Source organism: Prosopis cineraria, unplaced genomic scaffold (genome assembly GCF_029017545.1).
Source record: "Prosopis cineraria cultivar Desert tree isolate PC_DT_omini unplaced genomic scaffold, ASM2901754v1 PC11, whole genome shotgun sequence".
NCBI lineage: Eukaryota > Viridiplantae > Streptophyta > Magnoliopsida > Fabales > Fabaceae > Prosopis > Prosopis cineraria.
Window position 1 is genome coordinate 43,031,357 of NW_026555342.1, and position 25,495 is coordinate 43,056,851.

Here is a 25,495-nt window from a genome sequence, read left to right on the forward strand (position 1 = left end):
TCCATTCAGTCATGACAAAAAGGTCGTTCATTGAAGTTGCACGAAATTATGTTCTTCAATGTAATTTATCAAAATCAACCATACATATTTATTTTCATCAATGAAAATAATCTAATTTACATTCAAAACTATGCAAATGGCCCTACACGAGGTGTCAAACTGTTAAGAAGTCATAAAATAAATGTTTTACATATTTTCTTGAAAAAATTACAGCTAGATCCCACATAAATAAATTAATTATCATAAAATTCATTGATAACTGAACTAATTTGCATTATTGTCAATGAATTTAGTAATAATTATTATTATTTTTTTTTTGTGTAAGACTTTAATATAATTCTCCTTATTTTCTTTGCTTGAACTCATACCCTGTCCAGTCTATATACCCAAATAAAATCTTATACTTGAAAAGGTAAATGGGAAATAAATAATTGCTAATAACAGGATACACATTATACAATTTAATACAATTATCAACAAAGCATAGATTTTCAAAAGTCAACTCCATTTTCATTATGATACAAATTATCTAACGTCCAAGATTTCATTATCAATAGTCAACTTCAGCTTCAACTTTACAGATAACCAAAACGCAGGGCAAGTCATCTTCATTATTTCTGGCAAGCTCTCACTCTGCACAAGAGACTTCGGAGGTCATAGTTTACTAGGTGTTACTTTATTAACTCCATGCTGTACTTGTTGAGAAGGCCGATCAAAAAGTCCCTTTCTTTCAGCAAGAAACTTTGCAAACCGAGAACCCTTATTTTCTTTACTGTTATCATCAAGGAGGGACTGAGGCAGTTGAAACATAGGAGGGAGCTTTAGCGACGATGGCCGCATCAAAGCCCACACCGATGAAATGTATTCATCGGGTTCATCGAGAACTCGCAAAAGTGAAAGATCCTTCATGTCTGCAATGGAAACCAGTGGTGTGTCAAACGTTCAACTACCTACGGTCCTCAGCTATTGTGGAAAAACTCATGAACATGTAGGTATCATGCGGCAGCAGACAAATGCCTGCTAGTTTAAGGCTATATCATTCTCTTTTTCTCTCTTTTTCTCTTTTTGAGTGTTTCAACGGCTCTGTCATTTATCATTAAACTGAAAAACTGCTTTAGCAGCTTACCTTTTGAGAAAACAAAGATGGGTGCTAAAGCTGCACATGGAATGCTAAAATTAAGATGAGGTATCACTGTTCCTCCACTGTGCCTTGCATTGCTGTGTCAAGACTCGAGAAAAACTTAAAATTAGTATGAAATTTAAATCTTCAGACATTCAGCAGCAACTGCTACAAAAATAATGGAAATCATAAAAAGCTCAGAGAATGCAGAGGACCAACAGGGTGGTCAGCCACATGAAAAGGGTAAACCAAAGCGAACGAGACAGTAAGTATCAAAGCCAATGAAATTCATCCAAAGGATCTTTGATGTCTTGAAAGCATGACTGAATAGATGATCATAGAAAATAATAAGTTGGAATATTATCAGGTGCCCGAAAGCAAATGGTGCAGGGCTAGAGGCAATCCAGACTATAAATCCATCAAAATCTAAAGACAAACAGCCCGATTTCAAACCTTGATCCCAAGCTAGGGATGCCATTAAAGTCTGAAATGGGTACCTAATGCTCTAAATAATATCTTGCAGTTCGGTACAAGCTGAAAACAGTTGTTTCAAGTAAGGTTAGAATAAATTATACATTATACAGAAAGCGGGTAGCAATACCTGGTAATCAAACCAATCATGCGACCATCTGAATCGATGACAGCACCCCCACTGGCTCCAGGATGAACAGCAGCCGTGGTTTCTAGCATCACAGGGAGTTGCCCATGGTTGTGCTCTTGCTGAACTGAGAAATAGGATTGAGGAGTCTTTGCTTCAACCACTTTTGCCACGACACCAGAACAAACAGATGGGAAGAACCCTAATGCAAACGGAAATGACTTCCCTGGTTAATACAGGACACAAAGGGATAAATGGTCATCTGCTACCTTCAACTTTACATTTTTTTTTTTCCTTGGGGCTCATGGTAATTTATACAAGAGTTTATCACTCTTTGCAATCCTAGGTGGACTGCTGTCAAACTTGAGCTTTATATTATTGGGGAACTTTAGGTCCAAACCCACTAATGGGTTCAACAATAATAGAAAATCACAACACATTGGGAGTCTATGTATTCTCAATCCTTGTCGAAAAACTTCTAGAAAAGAAACTTAATACGCATTCAGTGCTTCTTTCAAAAGTGACTATCCAGTTGAAGATAAGCTGGACTCATTTATCCAGCCCACTCACAACCCAACATAGGCTTCCTAAGTATCTCGGGATTCTATAAGCAGCTTGAAAGGGAGCTTCAACTGGTTTACTTATACTTGAAGATTCCCCTAGAAAAAGGACTTTACTTCAAGAAGGGTAAAAATGGTGGCAATGCGATCAATTGCAATGCTGATTGGGCAGATTTTATTTCTAATAGGCGTGTCTGCGTCAAACTAGTTTTCACGTATAGGGGAAGCTTGTTACATGTAAGATGCAGCTTGGGATGGTAAAAAAAAGTGAAGAATATAGTCTGAACTCAAGGAACATGTGAGGGGTAGATGTTAAAAGGACTCGTATGGAAAGTTTATTATCAAGAACCTAGGAAAGTTATTTGCGATAACTGCCCTAAGTATTGCAAAGAATCCTATTCAACGTGTCACAAGTGGGTGATATTCTTACTAAAGCCTTAACTCCTGTCAAGGTTTTGACAAAATTGGAGTCAAGCTGACTTTGGTTAACATGTAACCTAAGCTTGGTGATTAAAGAGTTGCTGGGCCTTATACCCATTAAAAACAAAACTTATTATCATAATTTCCATAAAGATCAAGATGCGAGGCCATTTTACCTTTCTAGGCAATCCAATGGCTATAAGATTAAGTGGAAATTAATCATTTCTCCCTGTGATATAACTTAATTTTTAATGTAGTTCTTATAGCTTTCTTCTCAAATAACTCTGTATAGTTACTAAATGTTACAGGATTAATCTTTATATTATCTTCTGGTTAAAATTTAATCTCCTGCTTTACAAACAAGGCATAACTCGATTAGATAACGGCTGATGTGGTAAACACCCAACTAGTCCTAGAAATTGAGGAAAACCAGGAAATAAATACTTGATAATGATATCATAAAGCATGAGCATGAATCAAGGAAGTTAACAATAATACCAATATATCATGCGATATGCCAAGCTAATCAGAAAATGAATTCACCCATAATCACGAGATTCCAACAAATTAACAACATTCTATAAGTATTTAAAATCTTAGCATGCTACATACAATTCTCTTCATAAGTAACCATTAGTAACTTGAAAATTAATTCCACAATGAATCACATAACCAAAAAAAAAGAAAAAAAACAAAAACAAATAAGATTACAAGGAGCTTACCACATCTTGGGCCAAATAGTCCATGGCCAATGACATATGCCTTTGATCCCATGGATGGCCATGAAAAATTCATCACAATAGGCGCAAGCTGATCTGGTATGGATTCAAGCTGCAAGAGGGCAACATCCCATGGTCCTTTGCAGACATACACAACTTTAGCAATGCACCAAACACAAGGTTTTACATGGTCAAGGCGTACTCGTATAATTTGATGTCTAGTATAATTTGGACTCAATATATATTCCCCCCGCTCATGAGCTGAAAAAGGATTAAGAATTGTCATCTCAGACCTTATGGTTTGACTCTGTTGGTTATCCTCAACTCCTTTCCCAACAGACCCCTCTGCTAAGAAAGGAAATTCTTTAGGGTTGTCTCCATATCCACTAATCTGTGTTTTCCCAAATCTCCATGGTTCTAACAAGTGAGCATTTGTAAGTATCAGACCTTGACTGTTCAGTAGAACACCAGATGCCCAAACTTCGTCGTCTATAGTAACAAGACATACAGAAGCCATTGCCTTCTCAATTGGTAATGATGAGGGGCTACTGAACTTAGAATGCCCATTATGAGAACCCCAGGATCCCAAGTTGTCAGTTTTAGTAAAAGACCCTTGTCCTCCCTCCTGTGACTTTCCCTCACGATACAACTCTTTCACTGTATTTTGAGGCCATTTCTTTAGTAAGCCACTAGAAGCAATTACAATGACTTCCCATGGAATCACCAGCTATTAACGAAGATAAGATTTACATGATAACAGATATTTGATACAGCATAAAACATGTAGGACAAGATATAAATATATTTAGGCTACCTGGATTTCTACAGCACTGGTTTTCTGCCTCAATGGTCTAATCAGGATGCCAGTAAGAGATGCGTGTTCACTGAAGACTGGGCTACCTTCCATTCCTGAAAGATGCAGTGCCAAATTAGAAAAACTGGTCAATTGAATCAGAAGACTAATGGATTATAAAACATGGAAATGTCTCAAACCAGGAAGACTTTGAATGTCAGCCATCAACAATGATCCATCAGATGAACTAGGAGGATAGCTGTTTGCAATGCTTCCCACTGATACGCTAATTCAAGAAGAAATTAAATCAATGATTATAAACGACAAAACATAATCAAACAAAGAGTTTAGATTCAAGATGCCAAAAGTATGGTGTGACTACAAGATTATTAGCCTACCGCACAATAATTTAATGAAGGTAAAAACATAACAAGAGGAAAGGTAGGACCAAATATTAAAGGAAAATTTTAGCAACATATGAGAGAGGGATTGGATACAGTTGAACATGAAGAAGAGATGGGTCTCCCTTTACCAAGAACATTCAGTGGAATATTATCTTTGCATGTGTGTGTGGGGACATCTGGATAAATAAGTGTAAGAAGCATTCTGATTGTGATGAACAAGAGGGACAAAATACTGTGGAAGCTATCATTATAAGAGCCCGCTATGATATGTCCCAACAGCAAATAGGTTATGGAGTTCAAACAAGAGGGAACCATTAACCAAGGTCAAAAGTAAACAGCATACATGTCAGTGATGAAAGTTTCTGGCTGCAAGCGAATATGGAAACTGCAGGTAATGGTAGGAGCACCTACTGAAGGGTGGTTCGAAATAACATAAATGAATGGGTGGTGGCGTTCTCTTATAAGCCATATATGCATCACAAATCATTGTTTCAATTAAAGGAATCAACATAGGAATGACAAATTGCCGGGAAAAGATCCTCGAAAGGTACAGTAGACACTAAATGTGCATAAGCTATGAAGTTGATAACATTAAAATTCCCTCCCCTCCCTTTCATTGAGCCAGGCATAGTGTAAAGTGGGATGGATAACCCTCCTCTAAAAAGGTAACTATTAAGGAGCTATAACCATTTCATTCAGATACTTATTGAGCGGCTCATACTACACAATGCAAGACTAAGGAATCCCATAATCTAAATTCAATTATTCAATTCCAACCCTGGAGAGTTAACATCCCAATGTGTACATTTTACAGCACGTCACTCGATTTCTCACTAATCGGAATCCTCCAAGCTGAAAGCCTTCACAAATAGTCGTAGCCCTTTCCAAAACTATCAACAACCAGCTCTAATGCCAATTAATGGGTACTTAATGCAATGGGAAAACCTCCCCCAAAAAAACTACCTATTGATATGGGAGAACCAATCAACTTGAATACCACATTGTTCATCCCATACACCTTAATATGCGACTTAGGACTTTCATATTACTTAAGCCTCCATTAGAACCATTTGACAAAGCTTCATTAAGTACCAATTCATTTATAAAGCTAAATCTTTCATGTCACTTACTCTCATCAGTAGTGTCAAGCAAGCCAAAATATCCCTTCTTGTTCAATGATGTCACAACAAGCAATGAGGTGGAATTGCTTCATGATCGGTTGTAGGGGGAAATAATTGAGAATTGAATCTCTATTATCCATTCTAGAAGGGATACAAAGGAAGGAAGCACGCACGTTTTATCTAAACATGAATTTTGAAGTCTAGATATCACATGCTACTAACCTTATTCAGAAGGTTCACTCATGTCAACTCTGCGTTGGAGAAGGGGAATATTAAGTTCCATAAACACATCCAAAATGCTATCCTAGGTGTAGTGGCACAAATTGAAAGCGAGCAAGTAATAATAAGCAAGGATGTCAAAATGCTTGGACAAATCGTTGATTCATTCATAATACTTTCCTTCATGACTGTTAGCCATTATGTTTGGCACTAGTATGACAATATTTGCAATGTCCATATCCTTGAATGAAAGAGCAAACTAAAATCTCAATAATGACAACAATTATTAGTAAAACAGCAAAGGATGTAGCACTAAAGACTCACTTTTTCATATCAGTGTTCAAGGCAATCCCATTGAAAACTAGTCTTAAACTAGACAAATATTGCCAAGGGGACTTTTCAGTATTGTTTCCATGCAAATTCAGTTGTGCTCTATATTTTTACATTTTTTTCAGGACCTACAAGTTTACAACTCTTTATTCCTGGCATATTATACACCGTGGATGTGCAAAGCACAACCAAATAACTCACTAGGATCTCATTTACAACATTGAGGCTGGCTTTGTCTACTAGTATAGTAGTATGATCATGATAGAATTAATAGCAAACCTATGGGACTTGTGAGAACATTTGTTAGCTATGTTTCATCTTATGGAAAGGTCAAGCAATTTGTTGAATTTGTAAATAGATTCCTTCCTTCACCTGAATATTACATTCCATACAAAATGGAATGACTTGGGCTGGGGTTCATCGGCAATTGTTACTTCTGCAACTAGAAGTCAAGTACAAGTTTCTTGTAGCAAACTTAAGAAGTTGGGCTGCTTAAGGAAGAAGCCAAGTCTCATATTGAGGGCAAGGTGAAACTTTGAAGGCTGGGAAATGATGGGCCCTTGATTAATGGGCCAAGACTAACTCGCATTGGGCACGTGAGGTGTGTGAGAGAGAATTAGGGGAGGAAAGCAAGAGAGAGAAGTGCTATTGGTCGGATTTATATTAAAGTGTGAGGTTCAATGGGGGTTTAAGGAAGTATCTGGGTTTTGGTAACCAGATAGGTTAGCCTCTCAAATGCTAAGGGTGTATCTTCTTGTGATATTTTTTGAAATTTTTTTCTGTGACTAATGCGGCAATATCCATCACTTACTGATACTAATTGAGTAGGATCCACTGATGATAGAAGATCTACATTAAAATATTGCACCTTTATTTGGGAAATTTAGTTCCTTCAAAGTAAGGAAATAAAACGTTGTGCCACCTGAGGCTGGTTCAAGTGGCAAGGGTGAGGTGAAGTGTCGATAGAGCTTCTGGGTTCAAACCCTCCTGGTGTATCCAGAAAGAAACAAGAAACAAGAAACTAAATGTCATAACCAGAGGTAGTGCAGAAACAAAATTTAGAGCAGTAGCCCAAGGAATTGTCCGTGGCTTTACAAGCTTTTAGAAGCATGACAGATTGGTATGAATATACCTACTAAGCTTTATTGTGACAGCAAAGCGGATATTAATATATCTCTTGGTCAGTCTGATTCAACATGAGAGAAGCAAATAAGATGAGGTGGATAGTCACTTCATTAAGGAGAAAGTTGAGGAAGGGATAATTTGCTTAACTTACATCTCGTCAATAGAGAAAGCAGCAAATATTCTTACTCAGGGCCTTCCATGAGAAATTTTAAAAGAATACATCAGTAAGTTGGACATGATTGATAACTATGGTCCAACGTGAGGGGAAGTGTGGCAATATTCATCAATCATCATGTACTCTAAATATTCATTTACATGGGATTAGTGATGACCAGGAGCTTAGTGCATAGTCATTATTAGCCTATATGAGTTTTCATTTGCTTGCATTGTTTTTGCTTCTAGTTTATGTATATAGATAGCCTAGCCTCGTACATTTGAGTCAATCAACAAGAATCAGGAATTTTTCTCCCACAATTTTTCCCGTCTAGGGTATGAGAGAAATTCATTTTCCTTGCAGCTTCATTTACTTGCCGTTTTATATTCTGTGTAATCAACTCCTCATCCATTTGTTGAATGAGATAGGGCCTTTTCCTTATTTTAATGTTAATTAACCTTAATTAAATAGTAGCAGAGCATTTTAGTGTGTATTTGAGGAGTATGTTTCTATCAAACTCACCAAATGAAGTTAATTTTTTTAATATAAAAACCAAACAAAGTAATAATACCTGTTAAAGAAGTGAGTAGGTGACAGGACACCAAAAGGAGACCCAATTGCCAGAAGATAGTTGCCTCTACTATTCATCGAAGATACTGTACAATTCTGGACGTCCTATGTCAAAACCGTTAACAAGTTATTCTCCTGAATCTCTACAGACAAATATATTACCATCAAAACAATTCATATCACTAGTAAATATGGGCATTATATAGAAAATATTGGCATGAGATATCCTACCAAAAGAAAATATATCCAAGAAAAAGTGTCACCTTCAAAGATAAAGAGACACCAAGAATAGCCATTCTAGTTAGTGATCTGCACATTAGACTTAACATGCCGGATGCTAAACTTCCCTGGAATTTCACAGAAAAATATCATCACCATCACATAAGATTGCATTTGCTTTTATAGGACTAGGAAGAGTTATTACCAATGACAATTTGTACTATCATGCACACGTTTTAAGCATCCTAATGATCCCACATTTCAAGTGAAATAAAATCATAAATGGGAAAAGAAAATTAACTACAGACATCAATTTTTTTTTCCTGTAATAGAATATTTCCTTTTGGTTTGCTTATCAAGTGCAAAAGAAATTAAATGAAAGTTATTCTATTATGTGTCTCGGACAGACCTACACTAACTATTTAGAATATTTCCTTTTAATTTTCCTATCAAGTGCATAAGAAATTAAAAGGTAGCTTCCATGCAATGCAAAAATAAGTGACCTATTGTTCTGAACTAGACCTACACTAACAAAATAGAAAAAAAAAAAACAACTTTGTAAGGCCAACAAACTTGTACTGTTAGTTCCATCAATCCTACTACGAGACCAATAGAGGGAGGACATGACAGGACACTCATGTCAACACATTACGCAAACCCAAAAAATGGCAAGAGTCCAAGTATATAGTACTTGAACACAAAAAAGCTCTCGGATAAGAGATCACAACTGAATAATCTAATGGAACCTCTCTTTAACACAAAGAAAGATTCACTGAGTACATCATTACACAAATGCTCACTTTTAAACCAGGCAGAATGCAACCTAAAACTGGCTAATAAAAAATCACACATGCCAACTTTCATGCGGTTGGCTCTCTTAACCCAAAAAGACATTCAAATTCTTCTCCCCCATTTTAAGGTCAGTTTATTCCTTTTAAAGCCATGCTCCAACAGCTTCCTGAGCACTCCTTCCTCTGTCACTCAGGATTCCCTCTTTTACCCGCCCCCTCCCGGTTTTCCCTTTCGCCTTCTGACTATAGTCACTATTAGTACCTCCTTTCTGTTTTTCTATCATTTGTCCTTCTTTTATGCCCTCAGCTCCTCCTTTGCCCCTATTGATCTTGGCAGCAGATTGGGGCCCATGAAATTATCATTTTCTTGTAGGTTAGGCATCAATGCTGTCAGTGTTATGCACACCATAAAGTGTTACAGAGAATTGTATATAGACAAAAACAAAATGTCTTACTTTTTCTCCTTTCTTTTTACACTGCAACAAAAGATTTGATTAATGTGTGTATAACATTAACTCCAAACATTTGCTCACACCAAACTATAACTGGACATTGCTATTTATAACTTCTATTTTGGGCGCACTAGAAGTGACTATTTCTGTAACCTGCAAGACTTCCATAGATTCTGAAATTCTCTTCTTGGCCTATTTCTGGTTTTCAACAAAAGGTTCATTTAGATGTACATCCCTACTTGACTTATAACAGCCGATTGGAAAGCTCTTATGAGTTAGTAACTCTGTTTTTTCCTTTTTTCTTTTTTTGGGTTTTCACAAGGATTCTCGTCCAATTATTGGGTTGCTTCTCTCCTCATCAATAAATTACAAAAGAAAAAAGAAAAAAGAAAAAGAAAAAGAAAAACTAAACCAAATAAAGCTTCTTCAATAGGATGAAATTTACAACCTACTATTCTGCAAGGCTACAAGTTAAAAATTTGAGTATGCTAAAACAATAACAAAAAATTAAGCTGACCCCACCTAGTGGGATAAGTTGTTGCTGTTGTTGTTGTTGTAAAACAATGAGAAAAATAGCTTTCACTAATCACCTCAAAAGATATTGCAACTCTTTTTCAAAACTTTCACAAGCTAATCAACTAATCAAGCGGTCCCTGTTGTAGTTCACTAAACAAAAATACTCCAGTGAATTTCAGCAAAGTCACAGCCGAAGTCTTATAAGGATTATCATTCTGTGATCTCAGGTCATACAATAATGATTCAGATTATGGTGCTCACAGGCTTGAAACCAAAGAGTCAGACTTGCAGGTGCTTCGACTGACCTTTTTAGTCCTTTAATCAGAAGATATAAACTTGCTACAATCAAATATAAGAGATGTCCTATTTTTTTCAGACAAACATCATGCATGCAACTGGCAACTACAATTAATATCATCATATTTAAGAAAAAAATAATTCTATAGAGGTAGTTCACAGGGAATCAAATTTACAAATGAAGCAGGGTGTATTTCTTTTAGATATGTCAATCATGATATAATTATTATTGTTAAATATGAATGCATGTGCTTAAACAAATTTGTATATGAACTAATTTATGACAGAAAGAGAAGGATAAAAGAGAATATCAACGTTTTGAAAACATCAGGAAAAGTTGAACTTGCAAAAGACAAAAGACATGGAAAACAAAATAATACGGCCAACCTGAGTTTCTAACAAATCTTTAGAATGCTCAGAATCATTAGAGTAAGATGCCAAAGACCAGCCAACATCCCACCCGGGCTCTGGTGAGCTGAAAGATGCTTCAACAAGTAACTGGAGACAGTGGGCTGACACAGGGATATCCACCTGCATATGGCATATATCTCATTTAAACTGAAAGCAATCTATTATGAAAAGAAAAACATAAAAGTGACAAAGTCAATCAACATGAATAAAATAATGTGACAGACTGTAAATCAATAGTAACAACATTAATTAACATATTTTAATCATAACATGAGTGCTAATATTTAAGTCATGTCAAGAAACATAAGTTACTAAAGTCTAAAAGTCAGAGGTGCATAATTTTTCCGTAAAAAGGAATAACCATGTAAAACACCAGAAAGCAACCAAGAAATTAGCGGCATTACATTAATAGCCAATCATTGTACTCTGATGTATATAAGTTGCATTAATTTAACACCCACATTCAAAGTGATGACTGATGAAAGTTTAAAAGCCGGACCAGTCAGTTAGATTTACATAGCAGAATGTGTACCATATAATTAATCTCAAGAAGCCAGCATTTAAAGAAGAAAAGAAGTTCAAAATGCCAAATCAAACGAGAGATGAGAAGACAAAATGTCTACTAATGACAAAAGCTGCGCCCCAAGCCAAGGGATTCCTTTATCTGATTTTTCACTGGCTTTCTCTGTCATAATATCAATCCGAACACCAGAAATTAACTCAGGCCGACCCTGAAACTAAAAATGACCAAAAATAAAAATTCAATACATATAGAAAGAAGAAAAGGCCAATCAATTATAATGCAATCAACATTAGCGCCAACCTGAGAAACATTTTCTCTCTGCTGTGGTGATAGAAAAGGCTCAACAACTGAAGCCACTGTCACAACCAATCCCATACCCTCACAAAGGTCACCATAAAGATGCCTAGCTACTTCAATGTCATAAAGGGTATCAGGTATAAGCATTCCCGAAGCTGAGAGCGTTGTTTCTCCAGAGCTATACATATCCAGAAGGAAAAAAAATTAATAAACAAATCAAGAAAAATAGAAAGCGAATAAAATTAAGTATGAACTGCCTCTTGAACATAACCGGTATTGATGAAAAGCGTGTCTTCTCATCTTCAACCCTTTTGGATCCTGAAAATTAATAGAAGCGAGAAATTGCAAGCTTAGTGACCCAATACATGCACATGTGATATATAGAACTGCATTTGTCAACATCGGTGAAGTGAGGTGAACTCACTGGACCACGAACTCTAACCATAACTCCGAAATTTCGAGCAAAAGCAGCAGCTTCTGATAAACCCATGATGAAGATAAGACGTTGCTCATCCGAGGATCCTCAATCTGGGAATTGCGAAAGTAATTTGTAACGCGTTTCAATGTAAGTCTGAATCTTGAGAGTGAACAAAGGCATCATTGACATTTCCAAAGGAAAATCAAAGAAAAGGGAAGCCCAAAAAAAAAAAGCGAGCGAAATTTATCAAAGACTTCCAAAGCAGATAAGACTCTGACAGGGATGTGCATGGGCAAGGTCGAACCGCACTGACAACGAGCCCAATGCTCAACCCTAAAATTAGACTGGCGGTGTTTGTTAGCCCAATGAATGATCATGCTCGAAGAATGCTCTACATTTTTACGGTCGGGTGGGCATGGTCGGACACTAAGATAGGGTCGGGCTGCCCTAAGTATGTCCAACTCCCCTTCTGTCCCCCCACCCCCCAAAATGTTTGGTGTTTTGGGCCCTTAGACCAATCATGAAAATGGAAGACAAATGGACGAAGACCAACTTGGGCTACCTTATTTTTTTACAAGCAAAAGGCCTTTAGATAAAAAAACTAAAGGCCCAACACATGAAGACAAAAACAAAGGAACCTAAACAGACACTGGCAAAATAGAACACCGCCAAAAGTCGTAAACAAAGAGACCAAAAACTCTAGATAAACCCAACGCGAACAAAGACACAACATGAACAAAAGTAAAATTCCCCAGACAACTTCAAAAAGAGCTAGCGCATGAGATAAAATTTGGCTCGCATAAACAGCAACATGAACCACCTCCAAAAGCCAGTTGAAGTCACTTCATTAAAACCTAGCGAGCAAACGTTTGAGTTGAATGTCAGTAATAAATCACATACATTGCACGCTTTTTTCTTTTTCTTTTTTTTTTTACATTTATGACCATATTTTATTAATTTAGATCTCTATATATATTATTTTAACATTGAATTTGATTGAATATAGGTTCATTTGCATTAAGTTTTGGTATTAAAGGCATTTTGATCATTTTACACATTTTATTGAAATTAATTATTTTTAATCTGAAATTTCAATTCCTTAACACATTTTATTATTTGAAAAAATTTTATTCTTATTTTTAGGATTTTATTTGGTTCAATTTTATTAGATTAATTTAGTTTTGTTTATTTTGCATTTTAAGTATTTGAGGGCCAATTTAGTAATTTGATTAATTTTATTTTAAATCAGATTTTTGACTTTTTAAAGAGGAGGAAACGCAAAACTGGAACGAAAAAAAAAAGAAGAAGAAAAGAGAAAGAAACATAAGGCAAACGCTAGAGCTCTGGTTTTTGGACGACGCACGTATCGCTCATCTTCTCTCATTTTCCTTTGAGGTTCAGAGTTCAGCTCATCACATGCAGGCCATCGTACATCTTCCTTCAACCAACAGAGATGCATCGCTCAGCTCCATCTCTCCTCTCGGTCAGAGCTCAATCATCTCGCAGAATTATCCCTCATCTTCGGTCACCTCATGCAGACGAATTGAGGAGCTGGGGAGTTTTAATCATCATCGCACACACTCATCTCTCGCTCGTCAGCCCACCACACGCGAACGCTCTTAAGCTCTTAGCTCGTCACACACATCTTCCTCTCAGTCGAGATTCATCTAGTCGCACAGATTTCAGCTCGTTCATGCAGCTTCTTATGGACCTCTCTTTCAATCAGTAGCGGTAATATCCTGATTTAAATTTTAATAATTAATTTAAAATAATAAAAATTTTAGAATATATTTAGAGATAAATAAATTATTTAAGAGATAATTATTGAATTAATTTAAGATAAAATTCTGTGTTAAGATTCTTAAAAAATATAATTATTATTATTACTATTATTATTCTTGTTATTATTGTTATTGAGATAAAAGGAGAAGGGATTGAAAAAAAACCGTGGGGAACGGATATATGCGTACGATTTGTGTCAGGGGTGTAATATGTATACATAAAAAAAAAAAAAAAAAGGGCAGCCGGTGGTGTGATTTATTGTTTGGGGCCCACAACTTTTTTTTAAGACCTACACCCATTTCCTTCGTCTTTGCACTCCTTTTCCCTGTGCGTCAGCAAAGATGAAGAGAACGCGAGTCGCTGGTGGGAGAAATTCGAGTTTTAAAAATAAAAGTTTTTAATAAAATATTTAAAATATAATTTTAAATTTTTTAAAACTAAGTAAGTATTTTAAAAAAAATTTATTCATCTAATTCCTTTCATTTCTGATATCCTGATGATGAAAAATTTAAAGTTTAGAAAATGGATGAATTTATATTGAATAAATGTAGTTGTTGAGATTGTTAGTAATACAATAAATGTTTTAAAGTATGAATTTGTTGATGAGCTTTGAATTTGAAACTTATAGATCAAACCCTAAACTTGATTTTTATTAAATTAAAAAATATATATTGATTTATTAAGGTTTAGATGATTATTTGAAATGAGAAATGGACTATTATGCCTATAGGATGATGATTCAAGGCTTGAGATTCAATTTTCAATTTTTGAGTATTTTAGGTGCGAATTTATAAAATAAAAAAGAAAATTTTAATAATAGAAATTGATTTAGAGGTTAGCTTATTAATGTTTATTGATAACTAAAAGAGGAGTTAGAAATTTTACTTGATAATACTAACTCTAGATTTATATTAAGATTGAGATTGAGAATTATGTTATATTCTCTAATTCTATTATTAGAGTTATTTTATTAGTTTTAAATTGAAACTAATATTTATAAATAATATGTTATTTGTAGATTGTGTTGTCGATGAAAATTGTGGTGAGAGAGAAATTGTAAAGAATAATTTATTGAAAAAGCCACAAGGTAACCATGCTTTTAATTTGTGATTAGTACTGCTTTATGTTAATTGGGTGATTATTGAGAAAATTATGAATTATTGTTGAAAAATTATTTTATTATGTTTATGAAAAAGTTGTGAAATTGTGAATATGCATTTTGAAATATCTTTGCCAAGTGGAATGTCATATTATAATATTGTTAAAAATAAAAAAATTGTGAAGATTGTAATATTATATAATTGTCCAATATTGTTATGAATTTATTTGATTATTGTGAGAGGTGTTGGGAGATTTGTTGTTATTATATTTATGTGCCATGTGATACGCCCCTATTGGAGCCTAATAGGTGGCTTGTAAGGGCTCGGGCTAATTTATCTTTGACCGGATAATTTAGCACCGAGTGAGGGTTATGGCTCAAGGTTAATGGAGGGAGATAAGGATAATTGTTTGTTATGCATTGCAATATTTTTTATATTTTATTGGAATTACATTATTGTTGTTTCCCTACTTAGCAAGCATACATTTAACTATTTGTATGCATTATCATAAATCGGCATTAGTTAATGGGACTTTTGAATCTTATTATATGGTTAACAATTTTTAGAAGAAGAGCCATGAGTAGCGCATGGAGGAGTCCCTGAGGTTTAGTGATATAGATCCACTGTCTCTTTTGGGTATTTAATTTATGATTTTTAATGTGTTATATTGCCAATACTAGAACTTTTTGTTTATTGATAATTATATGAATATAATGATATAATGATACCTTTCAAACTATTTTTACTTTTGGTATACTTTAGATGACTGTAACTATGATATCTGATTTATTTTGGATGGTTTGAAATAGTATCATTATGAGGTCAAATAATTGACTTGTTTTGAAAATTAATTAAGTTATTTATTTTAATTATTGGTCTATGGTTTTGTTGTTGCTCAAATCTGATTCTAGTTTTTGTTATCATTTTGAATTTAGCTCATTGATTTTGATTAGATTGAATGAATTAATTTAATATCATTTATCTTATTAAGGATCAAGTTGCTTTGGTTTACATTTTCTATTGAATTTGTCCACCTCAAGTGTTTGAGTTTATGCTTTAATGGTTATTATTAGCTGAATTCAAATTCCTCTTGAGTTTTGCTCGATATTTTCAATTCATTCAGCTTCCATTAGATCTTAATGAGAAGTTAATTCTCTAAATTTAATTGTTCTTAGCAAGGCAAAAATTTAGTATGATTTATTTAATCAAAGTTTGATAATTGTTTAGGGATTATGTGCCTTGGTCTAAGTCACATTTACCTAGTCCTAATAGTCATTAGGTTTTTAATTTTGTCAATTGAGTAACATAGGAACCAAGCTCATGGAATTTATGAGCCTATGATAGTGGAATGAATTCAAAACTTGAAGAATTCACCCATTTGCTTATTTGAGTCAATTTTACTTCGATGCATTTTCATTGAAAATTTAGAAAACCAAAAAAAAAAATTCTTGATTTTTGTTAAACCAAAATTTGATTTTAAGTTGTGAACGATTTATGAACTGAAATTGTTTGCTTCACTTGCTCTTTTGGGATAAGAATGACTTAAGGTGTACTCCACTGCATTTTAAAATTAAAAAAAAAAAACTTTACACGACTTAGGACTTAGGACTTTAGTTAATCAACTTCGAGTACTTTCTCTCGTGGGATTTGAAACACCGGGACCTTAAAAGAAGAAGCCACAGCAAATGTAAAAGTTGACCAACCAGAACTAAATGATGATGACATGAAGCATGGAAACCAACACAATCGAATTAAAAAGGCAACCAATATAAAAAAAATGTATAACTGAAGTATGAAAATAACACTTGAAAACTAACGAAGTCAAACCTGGAAGCAAAAAAAACAAAAAATGAAAAATGAAAAAAAATTTAGACTGCAGGAAAATAGAATGAACAAAAATTAAGACCTAAAGCAAAACAAAAATATCACAAGAGAACTCAAACTACAATAATCCATAACATGATATTAATATAATCATCCAAGATGAATATAATCATCCATGTTCAAAAGATACTTATCCAGTCATTCATAAACTTAAAATAAAAACTAAGAGTAGTAGCAGAACATTGGTCTTTCATTTTTTTATACCAAAAACAAACAATGTGTCTGCACAGTGAAGCAAAAGAAAGCCAGATACATATATATCACCAATCCTTGACAAAATTTTCAGATCAAAGACCAAATGACCAAATATCCACTAGCAAAGCCTCAAACCTTCAGAACAAATTTTGAAGAGCAAATTTTTAGAAAACCAAAAAACTATACCACAAGAAACAAACAGAACGAAGAGCCCAAAAAATAATTTCAACAACAAAGCATCACCAGCGAAAACAAAAAACAAATGTCCACTAGTAGAAGAACAAGATATGAAAAAAAAATTCAACAACAAAAGAAGTAGAACAACACTTGCTTCTCTTAATCAAGATGAGCCAGTAGAAGAACAACACATTCATTGCAAGGGAAAGAAGAATAAAAGTACTTGGGAGTAGCCACAAAACAAAAACAAGAGCAACCAGAAGAGGCGAGGCAACATTGCATTTTCGATACTTAAAAATTGATAGAGACGAAGATGGCGAGTCTTCGATACCTATGAACAAGAGATAGCAATGAACTGGAGTGAAGTGGAGATGGAGACCAGCTAATGGTGTGTTGTTAAGACCTTGTCCTTCTCAGATTTGGCAGAGGTAGATGATGACTAGTAGAGATGAGATGAAAATGAGAGCAATTCAAATAGGGTACAGAGATATTAGGGGCAAGTAAGGAGGGGGCACACAAAATGGGTAGATAAAATGATAAATAAATAAATTTAAAAAACAAAATGACACAACATTAGCATGCTCATATGTTTTATTTTCATTATTTTTTATTTTATTCATCTCATGTCAAGTTGGGCATAATTGTCCAACACCTAAAGCCGGTAATTTGCAAGAGTATGTGTGCAAATTGACTTAAATGCTGCTCTACTAGCAAAATTTATTTTAGAAGGGAAGAATTATGTAATTGAATATGAAGGTTTGCATTTGCTCTGCTTTAATTGTGGGAAATTTGATCACGTTGAGAAGGATTGTGGTCATAGACAAGCTTATTGTGACCCAGTGGTTGATGAAGTTGTTGCTGAGCCAAAGAAGGACAGATTTTTCAGAACCTAGTCACTCGTTCAGCATAAAGTTTCAAAAGACAGAATGGACTTGGCTGGGGTGAATTTAGTAGGAGGAGGGTTGATCAAAGGGGTCTTGATGGGTCCAGGTTTAGAGGTTTATATCAGGAGAGTGAGGGAAAGGGTAGGGAATAGAGTGATGAGGTAGAAGTTGTTAATGGGGCTGATATGAATGTTAGTAACAAGAGTATTAAGATTAGACAATCCCAAAGGTCTTCGAAGCAGGTTGTGATAGAGGATGCTAAGGAGGATTGGTTTGTAGAAGGAAAAATTCAGTATGCCAATAGTTCTATTTCTGGAGAAAAGCAAATCTCTGTTAATGAAAGGAGATCAAGATAGGAACGTGTAGCTATAGCTATTTCTCAAAAAGAAATTCTTGTAGCTACTGTGAGGAAGGACCAAGAAAATGCTATTGTTGGTCTTGGAAGTAACATTATTGGTTCTATTCATAATAGAATTGCTTTAGCTGAGATTGATCAAAATACAGTAGTTAGTAGCATGGTTCCCTCTAGATATGCACAATTAGAGGGTTCCATTGGTATGAGACTGCTTGATAATACAGTTTGGATGGATACTGATGAGACTATGGATGTGAATATAGATGATGATGAGGTTTATGTTGTTGCTGAAGGATCTAAAGCAAACCTTTCCATTGATTAAATTGTTGTTTTAATGATTATGATAAAAAGTTTTTAGTCTGGAATTATAGAGGTACAGGGAGTAGGAGTTTTGAAAGGGGTGTTCGGATTATTGTTAATGAAAAAAAAAATTGATTTTCCAGCTCTTGTTGAAACTAGAGTTAATAGAAATAATGCTAGTATTTTATTTTGAAAACTTAGGTTTGATGAGTATTTTACTATTGAGGGAGATGGTTTTGCTGGGGGTATTTGGATTAGTTGGAAAGATATGGCAGTGAAGGTGAATGTGGTGGAGGACAATCCTCAATTTTGTCATTTAATGGTGTCTTTTGCTAATGAGAGGCCTTGGATGCTTACTATTGCTTATGTCTCTCCACGAGAGGAAGGGAAACATGAGTTTTGGGAGGATATAGAGAGAATTTCCATGACTACAAATCTGGAATGGTTGGTTGTTCGAGATTTGAATGATATTAAGGGTGTGAAAGATAAGCAAAGGGGCTGAAGTTAACATGGTCTCCGATTTAGAGAGCGTATTGATCTCTGTTGCTTAATAGATGTGTAGAGTTATGGTTAAAGATTTACTTAGAGAGGCCCTTTGATTCATGAATATGAAAGTATCTTTAAAAGGTTGGATCGAGGTTTGTGTAATGCAGATTAGAGAAGCCAATTTCAAGATGCTAGTATTACTATTTTGCCTCGTATTGATTGTTTTGATCATAATCCATTATTGGTGTCTTTAGTTGAAAATGATATTTATCGAAGAGGGAGGCCTTTTAGATTTGAGGTAGCCTAGACACTTCATGATGATTTTGATGGTTTTGTTAGAAGGAGTTGGAGAAAAGGTGAAGATGCTTGTGAGGGTCTCATGAATATGAGGGATAAATTACAGAAATGAAACAAGGAAGTGTTTAGAAATATTGAAGGTAACAAAAGGAGTTTGTTACGTCGTTTGGATGGGGTTTAAAGAAAGATTGGTAGTCTAGCTTATTAGCATCTCTTTGATCTTGAGAGAAAGCTACAAGAGAAACTCTCTAATGTCCTTAAGCAAGAAGAGATTCTATGGTTTCAAGAGTGGCTGGCTCAATGGATTATGGATGGAGACCGAAACATAAGATATTATCATTTAAAAGTAATTAGAAGGCATAGAAGGAATAGAGTGAAAATGTTGAAAAATGATGATAGGTAATGGGTTGACAATCAAGAAGAACTCTATAGAATGGCATTATATTTTTTTAAGAAACTCCTTTTAGAGGAGAAGGAGCAACAAAGAGAAGTTATTACCCTGACTACTTTTAACAGAATTTCTAATCAGAAAAGGCTTTTTTTGGAGAGGCTTATTACGAATGATGAAATAAAGAGAGCTATATTCTCTATTGATGCATGGAAAGCACCTGGTAGTGATGGATTTCCTGCTCTTTTTATCATAGATTTTGGAATGATGTTGGAGAGGATGTATGCAGGGTAGTGAGGAATATGTATGTAGGGGATGATAATATGAGTAGAATTAATAATACTCTTTTGGCATTGATTCCTAAAGTTGATGAACCTAAAAGTATGAGGTAGATAAGGCCAATTGGACTATATAATGTCATTTACAAGTGTATTCCTAAGTTGATTGTTAATAGGTTAAAGCACTTACTTCCTATATTGGTTTCTCCTAATCAAGTTAGCTTTGTACCTGGTCGTCACATTCAGGAGAACTTGATTACTGCTCATAAAATTTTGCATAGAATGAGAAGATTGAAGAGTAGGGAGGGTTTCTTTGCCATTAAGATTGATCTTGAGAAGGCCTATGATAGGATCAGGTGATCATGTATTGAAGATGTGTTAAAGGAAGCTAGTTTTGGTGAGACTCTTATTGAGGTTATTATGAAATGTGTGCAGTCTGTCTCAACAAGTGTTTTGTGGAATGGGTATTGCTTTAAGTTCTTTTCCCCTTCTAGGGGAAATAGATAGGGTGATCCACTCTCACCTTATTTGTTTGTTTTGATTATGGAGAAATTAGGTTATAGAATTAATGATGCTAAAGTTAGTGAGCAGTGGAAAGATTTTAAATTTAGAAGGGATGGACCTGAAGTTTTTCATTTAATGTTTGTTGATGATTTGTTACTTTTTTGAGAGGCCACAGTTTCACAAATGAAATGTGTTTTAGAGTGTTTGGAGGATTTTTGTTGTATGTCAGGGTAGAAAGTTAGTTTTGAGAAGTCTGCTATTTTGTTCTCAAATAATACTAATAGAAAAGTTAAAGAGGATTTATTGGAGATGTCCAGGTTTCAAGAAGGTGAGGAATTTGGCAAATACCTTGGAGTGCCTCTTAATTATGGGCGTTCTAAGAAGAGGAGTTTTGATTTTGTATTAGAGAAAGTAAAGAGAAGACTATCAAGTTAGAAAGCAAAATGTTTGAGTATGGCAGGAAGAATTACCTTAGCTAAGTCTGTTATTGGATCTATTCTGTCACACCTCGAAAATATAACATGTTTGGCACAAAAAAATATAGAGATAATATCCATATCCTAAAAGTCTTTACTCAAGAAAACTCTAATTTATAAGCCATGAAGACCTTTGATAATAAATTAAGTTATCTTCAATACAAACCATACGAACAAAAGTTTAATATTTTACAAAGTAGTAGTAGCAGCAAGGAATTCTCTTCCGATCAGTAAATATCAAAGTATAAATCATAAGGATGAGGACCCTAACTATAGCTTATGTGGAGCATCTGACATAAGAAACTTACTTAAAAGAAGTTTGATCTCAACTGAATATTTCAGCCCCTCAAGGATTAACGGAAGGCACAACATCAGCTAACGTATCTGAGACCAAAATAATAATTTCTAGTGAATAACGTCCCAACAATAAATAATAGAACTTGAATCAAAAGGAAAAGTTTAAAATTATTGTGAGTCAAAGAGACAACGGCCTTTAAAAAAAATGTAATAAACTTTAAAATAGAATAGCTCTGTAAAATTTTTTAAAATTAGATCTTAAATCTTTGAACTATCATGATAAATATTAATAGGATTTGCTTCCAAGAAAGCACATAAATGAAATAAATATTTATAAACAAATTATTGAATAACATCAATGGAATATAAAATCATCAAATAATTGTATTTATAATTATAGGGACTTATCAGAACAATTTTACAAACGTGGACACAGTCCACGAGGGTAACTACCCAAACGCAGCTTATGCCACGAAGACAAACGTGGATACACACAGTCCACGAGGGTAAGTAACCAAACGCGGCCAAAGCCACGAAACAAACGTGGACACACAGTCCACGAAGGTAATGCTAACCAAACGCGGCATGAAGCCACGAAATCAAACGCGGGTCCAAAGCCCACGAATAACCATCCCTCCGTTCCACGTGCGTTGGCCATCGCACGGGGCTAGCACCTCCTATAAACACCCTACTAGCTAGGTGTACCATGGCGCGTCAAGGGCTAACGGAACTGCCGTTAGCAACCAGTGTTCCGTATAAAGTCCCTTTCTTTTTTTTTCTTTAAACCATTTTCAAACATGCGAGAAAATCATCACTTTCAAGATACAATTCTCGTTCTCAAAATCAAACTCGCATGAATACTTTTAAGCATTAAAACTTGCCAGAATAAAATTTTATATCCAATGCTCATGCTTGCATTTATCGGATAATCAAAATTTTCAAAGTTGAATAGCAAGAATCATTCTCTGTATCAATCCAATATTTGATAAAATAAAAATCTCACAATCAAAGTCCAAACTTAATTTAATTGATCAAATAACATTTCAAATTTGATAAAGCTAATTTCTTAAAATAAAGTAAAGTTAATCAACAAATATCCAATAATTGCATTAATGCTATTAAAATGATTTTCAGAAAAACATACATTTTAGTAAAAGAAATTTTAATAATAGAAAAAAAATCAGTTGGGACGCTATCCACTTACCTACAATATTCCCAAGCACAAAGATTCACCCTTTATCGCTTCAAACAAACCTTCCTTACTACTTCAATCAAGATTTCTTTTCTTCAGATCCCCTATTCAATAATGCGGAAATTTTACTGACCTTTATCCGAGTCTAATAAAACTCCTTTTCCATAACAGGGACAATATACCCTAAGTTCTCAAATTGATCTTATACATATCTTAAGTCTTTTTCAATCCTCACGATACTATATATTATTTATTTATTTATTCAAAGCTTTCTCTATGTTACACTTGTCTTTCTAACTCGAATCAAGAGCTAACTAAATTTTGATCAAAGTATGAACATACATGCACACCTGAGCTTTATTACTCTATTACATTAAGAAATTATATCCATAACTCACTTCATCAAATACCTTAAGTGCACCATAAAATGAGACATAAATCAACACCATTATTTATAATTCATCAATAGTACAATTTTCAAAAATTCAATTAGCCATCCAACAGCTACATGATCAAAAAAATTTTCACAAAGCTAAGTTAACTTAAATATCACCTATACAAAATGCATTTTGTTTTTCATAAATTACATAATAAGATAAAACTCATCCCAATAGACATTTTTTTTATTTATGTATTTATTTATTTATTTATTTATTTTTTCAATCACCTTTCATGCATTAATTCTTAAACTTGAACCAAATTTTTTTTTCCTCCTTGATTCCACCTTCCAAAATTTTATTAAATAGATAATGGATAATTGAATCAACTTACCAAGTTTTGCGAAAGGTAATTGTCCTCTAATGATGGTTTATCTAATCAACAACATAACCATCATATATATATATATATACATATATATCACATCACTACATAACAAGATTTCTTTTTGAACATTTTATTGAACATTTTGCGGGCATTGATCCTCAAACAATTATCAAGATTATTTAATAGAAATGCTCCCATAAGTTTTAAATTCAAATTACTCAAACTCCTACTGTACAAAAGTCATCTGCAGCAACAGAGCAAGAAAGAACGCATCAAACTTTCTAGCCATCTAGTACGCACATAGCATCAACAAGGAAGAGGAGATTCTAGGATCCTTACCTTAGCAATGGCGAACGCGTCAAACTTTCTAGCCATCTAGTACGCACATAGCATCAACAAGGAAGAGGAGATTCTAGGATCCTTACCTTAGCAATGGCAACAGCAAATAGAAGGAGATTCTGGGCTTGTGAACAGGGATGTAGAACGCAGATACCCCTCCTAATCTGGTCGCCAACATGAATAGAAAAGAAGTGAAGGTGAACGAAAAAAAAATAGAGGCCGGAGATCGCAGAGCAGAGGATTTGGAATTCTCTCATCTCCAACAAGTTACTATACTCGTCCAACGTGAATCAGGGAGAGATTTCTGGCACCAGGACACAGAACCAAGGGAAGACCGATGTGCCCCATGACCACTGAAATGGCGACGACGTAAATGAACCAGTGCCAGCGACGTTGCTGCTCGAGAAAGGTCTAACAGCAGCAACCACGATGGATACAAATAGAGGAGGTGCGACGAATGACAGAAAGGCAAGGATTTTAGCAGCCCACCTCACTGGTGACGAGACAGAGGAGAGAAAAGCCAACATCACACACACACACACCAGCATGGCTCACGCAACAGAAAAACAGGGGAAGAAAGGAGAAAAGAAAACTGGACAGCCTCATCATTTACGGTGGAGAAATTCTGATGGCATGGGACGCTAGTCGCTGGCGGGGATCAGATAAGCAAGTCGGTGATGTGGAGAAGACGTGTGTAGAAGAAACTGGACTCTTTCTCACTGTGCTCTGTTTTCTTCGACCGACAAAGGGAGTTTTAAAATATTACAGTTTGGAAAAATTACAAAAAAACCCAGAAGATATTTTCTTTAATAACACAAAGGTCAAGGATATTTTGGTAAATTCATTAATCCCCAGAAAAAATAAAATCACCTTTGGCATAGGTAAGATTCAAACCCCTAATCATTTAAATAAAGACCAACATAATTTTCACTAAGCCACTACTTCTTATTCATCATAAAACTTGAACAATTTAATAAAATATTAATTAGATGAAAAATCATTTAATTTAAAATCCTAAGTCATTACATATTCCAATATATCCAATAATGGTTGCCCAGCTTCCTGTAGCCACTTGTGATGAGGTTGAAAAGATTCAAAGAGCTTTTATTTGGTATAAGACTAAGGAAAGAAAAATGCATTTAGTAAGTTGGAAATGTATGCAACAGTCGAAGGAGGTGGGGGGTTTAGGGTTGCTGAATTTGAAAGTTATGAATAGTGCATGTCTTCTTAAAGCAACTAAGGCATTAAGATCAAATGCTGGGGGCTTGTGGGTTGACATTTTAAAACATAAATATAATGGGGGTAGTATGTTTGTAGATAAAGTGATTGTTAGAAGAATGGATTCTACCCTGTGGAAAGACTTAGCCTTAGCTTGGCATTTTATGCAAGGTAGATAGGTTTGGGATGTTCAAGGTGGGGGTGAAACTAATTTTTAGAGGGACATATGGTTGAGTAGGGAGTGTATTTTGCTGAAAAAAGCTATATATGAGATTCCTAGAGATATGTTGAACTAGAAGGTAAGGGATGCTGTTGATGTGAATGGGATGTGGAAATGGGATAGAATTGAGGGTTTAGTTTCTAATGAAGCTATTATGAGGATTAATTCTTGTCTACCTCCTTCTGCTAAGGAACGTAAGGGTGGTTGGAAATGGAAAGGGGGGGCTTGTGGAGAATATACTGTCAAAGGGGGATATCATTCATTGATGAAGGAGAATTGGGCTCAGTGTGATAAATTATGG

At 34.8% G+C, this 25,495-nt stretch overlaps 1 protein-coding gene and 1 long non-coding RNA gene across 5 annotated transcripts; both read right to left on the minus strand.

The window, feature by feature from the left end:
* Positions 1-404: 404 nt before the first annotated feature.
* LOC129285379 (glyoxysomal processing protease, glyoxysomal) lies at positions 405-12,291 on the minus strand. 3 transcript variants are annotated; one of them, XM_054921044.1, is made up of 13 exons: positions 12,064-12,291; positions 11,911-11,957; positions 11,643-11,817; positions 11,443-11,556; positions 10,796-10,939; positions 8,397-8,480; positions 8,135-8,229; positions 4,411-4,496; positions 4,232-4,326; positions 3,421-4,144; positions 1,722-1,920; positions 1,127-1,218; positions 405-911 (listed from the first exon to the last, which is right to left on the minus strand). In XM_054921044.1, the coding sequence occupies exons 1-13, from the start codon at positions 12,127-12,129 to the stop codon at positions 655-657; spliced, it is 2,178 nt and encodes a 725-aa protein (XP_054777019.1). In that variant the 5' UTR covers positions 12,130-12,291; the 3' UTR covers positions 405-654. The 3 variants fall into 3 exon arrangements, with proteins under 3 accessions (XP_054777019.1, XP_054777018.1, XP_054777020.1); XM_054921043.1 differs by having other exon boundaries at positions 8,135-8,238; positions 12,064-12,289; XM_054921045.1 differs by lacking the exons at positions 11,911-11,957; positions 12,064-12,291 and having other exon boundaries at positions 8,135-8,238; positions 11,352-11,556; positions 11,643-11,678.
* Positions 12,292-17,378: 5,087 nt separating this feature from the next.
* On the minus strand, positions 17,379-24,403 carry LOC129284811 (uncharacterized). Of its 2 annotated transcripts, none has more exons than XR_008586969.1 (3): positions 23,843-24,403; positions 21,472-21,547; positions 17,379-17,634 (listed from the first exon to the last, which is right to left on the minus strand). It is a non-coding gene; the product is annotated as an uncharacterized LOC129284811 (long non-coding RNA). The 2 variants fall into 2 exon arrangements; XR_008586968.1 differs by lacking the exon at positions 23,843-24,403 and adding an exon at positions 22,665-22,901.
* Between the last annotated feature and the right edge of the window lie 1,092 nt (positions 24,404-25,495).